The sequence below is a fragment of the Anoplophora glabripennis genome, unplaced genomic scaffold (assembly GCF_000390285.2).
Source record: "Anoplophora glabripennis isolate ALB-LARVAE unplaced genomic scaffold, Agla_2.0 scaffold1181, whole genome shotgun sequence".
Taxonomy (NCBI): Eukaryota; Metazoa; Arthropoda; class Insecta; order Coleoptera; family Cerambycidae; genus Anoplophora; species Anoplophora glabripennis.
Window position 1 is genome coordinate 100,731 of NW_019417271.1, and position 5,455 is coordinate 106,185.

Sequence of the window (5,455 nt, forward strand, 5' to 3'; positions counted from 1 at the left end):
CTTGCTACAAACTTTAGCAGTGTTTGAATGTTGAGCCTCCCAAATTGTAACATTCTGTTCATTGTGTTTGGCGGATAATTTCAAAATAAGTCTAGTTTTCGCACTATACGACATTTTGCATCTGAAATAATTAATAATTGCAATGTATTCAAGAGTGACACAAGTCAAAATATTGCACCAATTGCGGTGCGTATTTCGAAAGATATGAACAATAATTTTTGAGAAGACTGACACAAATCGAAATAAAACAGCAAAACAAATTACATCTAACCTCACATTTTTAACGATACCGGCATATCTCAAGATAGTACGTTATGTATCATATAAAAATAAAGTGTATACTTACTTAATTATGCGGAACACCGACACAATCCNGCGTAACTTTTCAGGGGAGGGTTTTTTCAAAAAATTTTATACCAAAGACCCCTATTAATTTTCATCGGAGAATCGCCCCTTGAATTTTTTCGGTGTTATTTAGATACACCCTGTATATCAAAGAAAAATGGTAACATTAATTTTGATGTTGTCGATATCTCCTCAGCAAATGGAGAAACAATTCTCATTAAAGGGGTTTGACAACCCTCTTTTTGAATTCCCTCTTAAAAAGGACTCGATGCCTCGTTCATCCAAAGTTGGAACATCAATATAATTTTTTTGCTCACTGGTTTTGCCCCAATCCATCAATTTTACTGGTGTTGGATCCACACCGCGTTGTGATGGTACTGGCCAAGTTGATTTCTTGTCTGTGCAAGTCATTGTCTGATTAAGGCTAGCAGCATATTCGGTGGCATACAATACAGCTGCAATGTGACTGCAAACCTCCCCAAGCCCTGCCATGCACTACAATGTGCAGTGCAAATCCCACCATGTCTCTCTGCTATAACCCAAACTCTTAGCTTTGGTTCTCTGGCCTTCATGGAGTGTTGAACCTGAAACAAAAATTGTCTTATATAATTTACCTATTTGACTAGTACCTAATAAGTTAATAAAAACATTTGCATTTTACATATTAGTTAAATAATAATTTCTTTAGTTATTTTTTATTTTAAGATTTTATATATTATTTTATGACAAATTTTAAACCTATATGGTAAATGTTTATTAAATGTATGTAAAATAATGGAACAAATAAAGACTTAGACTTAATAAAATGCAACACTTACTTTGCCAACTAACAGCACATAATCGTTAATTGGTTTGATGCCAACTTTATCCACAAAGCCTGCAGCGAAATATTTGTAGGCCTGAAGACTTTTGTAAGCTTTCATCTGCTCTCTGCTGTAATAGCTATGAGTGAGAACCAAGTAGCTTACTATATCCATGTTAGAAATAGGTGGCATAGATTCAATTTCATGGTTAAAATCAGCTTCTTGAAGAGAGTAAGGATCCACATTTATCTGCCTTGTTTTCTCCAAGTATCTAACACCAGCTTCCTTGCAAGTTTTTTCTAGTTGAAGCAAGTACAAGTACATGCTTTTAACATAATTTGCCATCTTTAGATGTTACTATTAGTCAGAATTTACAAAACAAGAACGAAAGGGCACAAACAAAACCACACACTACTATCACGTTCTACGAGAGAAATAAATAAATTTCTTACATTTCCAGGGTAGTACAGGCCAATATTAATGTTATTCAGGTCAAAAAGGGTTGTTTTATTGCTCAGGTAGACACAAATGGCCGCAGGTAACGAATTATACGGAAATTCAGATCTATTTCCATATGAACGTACACTGTTTATATCGTTTGTATGCCAATCGCCGGCCATATTGAATGTCAAAATATCACGTGATTTGGAATGCCTAATTGTATTTNCAATGTGCAGTGCAAATCCCACCATGTCTCTCTGCTATAACCCAAACTCTTAGCTTTGGTTCTCTGGCCTTCATGGAGTGTTGAACCTGAAACAAAAATTGTCTTATATAATTTACCTATTTGACTAGTACCTAATAAGTTAATAAAAACATTTGCATTTTACATATTAGTTAAATAATTATTTTTTAGTTATTTTTTATTTTAAGATTTTATATATTATTTTATGACAAATTTTAAACCTATATGGTAAATGTTTATTTAATGTATGTAAAATAATGGAACAAATAAAGACTTAGACTTAATAAAATGCAACACTTTGCCAACTAACAGCACATAATCGTTAATTAGTTTGATGCCAACTTTATCCACAAAGCCTGCAGCGAAATATTTGTCGGCCTGAAGACTTTTGTAAGCTTTCATCTGCTCTCTGGTGTAATAGATATGAGTGAGAACCAAGTTGCTTACTATATCCATGTTAGAAATAGGTGGAATAGATTCAATTTCATGGTTAAAATCAGCTTCTTGAAGAGAGTAAGGATCCACATTTATCTGCCTTGTTTTCTCGAAGTATCTAACACCAGCTTCATTGCAAGTTTTTTCTAGTTGAAGCAAGTACATGCTTTTAACATAATTTGCCATCTTTAGATGTTACTATTAGTCAGAATTGACAAAACAAGAACGAAAGAGCACAAACAAAACCACACACTACTATCACGTTCTACGAGCGAAATAAATAAATTTCTTACATTTGTAGGGTAGTACAGGCCAATATTAATGTTATTCAGGTCAAAAAGGGTTGTTTCATTGCTCAGGTAGACACAAATGGCCGCAGGTAACGAATTATACGGAAATTCAGATCTATTTCCATATGAACGTACACTGTTTATATCGTTTGTATGCCAATCGCCGGCCATATTGAATGTCAAAATATCACGTGATTTGGAATGCCTAATTGTATTTCGTGTTTTATGCAACAAGCGGTGTGTGATGTCAAAAACATTTTAAGGTTAATCTTAAAATTAAGTACATTGTTGTTGATGGTTATAATGCTGGAAATAAATGCTTTTATACCAATATGCCTTAACAAACTACGTATTTACAATATANCGGCCATATTGAATGTCAAAATATCACGTGATTTGGAATGCCTAATTGTATTTCGTGTTTTATGCAACAAGCGGTGTGTGATGTCAAAAACATTTTAAGGTTAATCTTAAAATTAAGTACATTGTTGTTGATGGTTATAATGCTGGAAATAAATGCTTTTATACCAATATGCCTTAACAAACTACGTATTTACAATATACAAGTGGTGTATCTAAACTAAAATATTTACAAAAGTAGTGTATAAATGACAAAGCTGAAATAAAGTGAGGAGGAGACCTTGACCGCAGACAACCACAAGGTCGATGACTAGTACATCTGGCATGACATCATTTTTAAAAATAGAACATTACATCATATCTAAAAATACCCACATCCGGTGCCATCATTTCTAAAAATTAAACATCTAAGAATTGAAATTATGTGAGGGACAAAAAAACGTGATTAATATCTAAAACAGAACAGCGGAAAAAGTAACAATAGTTTTGAACACACGGTATTACATTATAATACCATTCATATGATATTAATTCTAAAAATAAGATCCGTAGCCTACCACTAAATTCACTTTGCACTGCATTTACTTAAATATATAGCCTGGACATTTTCAATACTTCTTTAGCACATATGAAAAGAATTTTCTATTCTCACAATTGAGTTATCGGATTTTTAATTTCTTTTTAGTATTTTGTATTACCTACTTATGTTGTTGTTTCTGTTGTTGTTATCATGGTTTTTAGATATATTAATTCTTATGTGACTTTACCGTTTTGCTATTTTTTTATTGATTGACTGACCTTTGTTTCTGATTAAGGTGTGTACTTTTTAATAAATAAATAATTAATGTGATAAATATTGGAGCTCGAAACTGGACTTTATATTATAAATTTTGGAATAACAAATAATAATAATAGAAATTTAATAAGGCAAAATAGACAAAACTTTCAAATTATATATTCAATTTGAAATATCCCTCTTTCATTCCATTTTCTAGGTTTATCCAAAAGTAAATAAATCACTAATTAACATCTAGCATTACATTGATGTTCAGATTGCGTATACATTTAATAAACCACTAATTGGTAATATATCAATTAAAATGAAATTTTTAACTAAGTAGATAATACCCAATAAATATCCTTTATATGAATCAAACTCTCTTAACACCCCGGAATCTTTAAAAATTCACTATATACGCAATGACTTTTAATTTTTAAAACAGACTTTAATAAATCTATATTAATAATTTTAAGCATGCTAGCTAACTCAAGACCATATGGCTAATTTTTGTTGATCACTTTAATTTTATTTTGATAGATAATTGTACCACATTTATTACATATTTTTAGTCATTAAGTATAATTGCTTTCTTAATAGGAAATGAGCAATACATTATTAAATTAAGTGGCAACTGAGAAATATTAATGTGTAGTATTTACCACAAAAATGTAATACCCAGCTGTCTTACTGCGGTTCTGCTATATATAAAAAAAATAATGTGAACGTATCAATGAGGTTCTCTCATGACTTACAAACTAGACTATGGGATACTCCAAAAAATATTTTGAGATGGCCTCTCTAACGATGCACTTTATTACGTCTATTAAGTATGCACATATGTTTATTAGGGGGGATATAGAACAAGATGTTAGCCCAGTTATTGCAAAATTCAAAAAATGTTGTGAACAGTACTATTCTATTTCACTTACGATGGGGTTTGATGCATATGTGTATTAGAAATATAGAACAAAATAATTAATATCTGGGATCCTTACAATTAGAACATGGGAAATTTCATTTTTAATAAAAATAAGCATAAGCTGTTTTCATTGGCTGACTGTAGATTGACTGTACATTAATACTTTGGAAAATGTTCAGTATAATTCAGTTTACTTCATCATTCAAAATGAAAACCAGTGCAACAAATATGAATACCAATGTATCAACTCTTCGTGGTAAAAAGAGTGTCAAATTAGTATCTCATCTAAAGAGGGAAATGGAGTCTGGCCAGTGGATAGTGTTGGTTCGGGAATTAAGATTGTATCGGGATGCTTAACTGATATAAAACCGATAAACAGTCAAAGAAAAAACTGTTCTTCAACATCCATATCAGCATCAACAAAGATGAATCAGGCCAACAATTTTTCACCAACTGTGGGTATCAACACAAGTCCAAAATCAACCATCGACTTCGAAGGCTATATATGAAGACGTCAGTGAAGTTGAAGACGAAGTGGAGGAACAGAATAATTCATCATCCGACGAATCGTTTACTTATGAAGCGGAAGAACAAAATAATTTATCTTCTGATGAATCATTGAATTATGAAGAGGAAGATTATTCAAATCAGCGTTATTTAAGAAAACTGCAAGATTTCGTGAAATCCACCAATGAAATTATGTCTGTAAAAATTGTTGAACGGGCTAAACTTTTAAAAAGTCTAAAACGGCACCAGGCAAAAGTTACAAAAATTGAGAGTGCGCTTCAATCAATTGACCGGATAATAAATATAGCGGGAAATGTCCCCCGACTTTTG

General features: G+C 31.9%; 1 protein-coding gene across 1 annotated transcript; it reads right to left on the reverse strand.

Moving 5' to 3' along the window:
- Window positions 1-688: 688 nt before the first annotated feature.
- Window positions 689-1,348, reverse strand: LOC111692233. Its single transcript, XM_023456116.1, has 2 exons — window positions 1,164-1,348; window positions 689-929 (listed from the first exon to the last, which is right to left on the reverse strand). Exons 1-2 carry the CDS (start codon window positions 1,338-1,340, stop codon window positions 753-755), a joined length of 354 nt encoding a protein of 117 aa, XP_023311884.1. The 5' UTR covers window positions 1,341-1,348; the 3' UTR covers window positions 689-752.
- Window positions 1,349-5,455: the final 4,107 nt, after the last annotated feature.

Coding starts and splice junctions, on each gene's coding strand:
- LOC111692233 (XM_023456116.1), bottom strand. CDS start 1,340: ATGCCACCTATTTCTAACATGGATATAGTAAGCTACTTGGTTCTCACT. Junction 930..1,163: donor ATGTGCTGTTAGTTGGCAAA/GTAAGTGTTGCA, acceptor TTTTTGTTTCAG/GTTCAACACTCCATGAAGGC.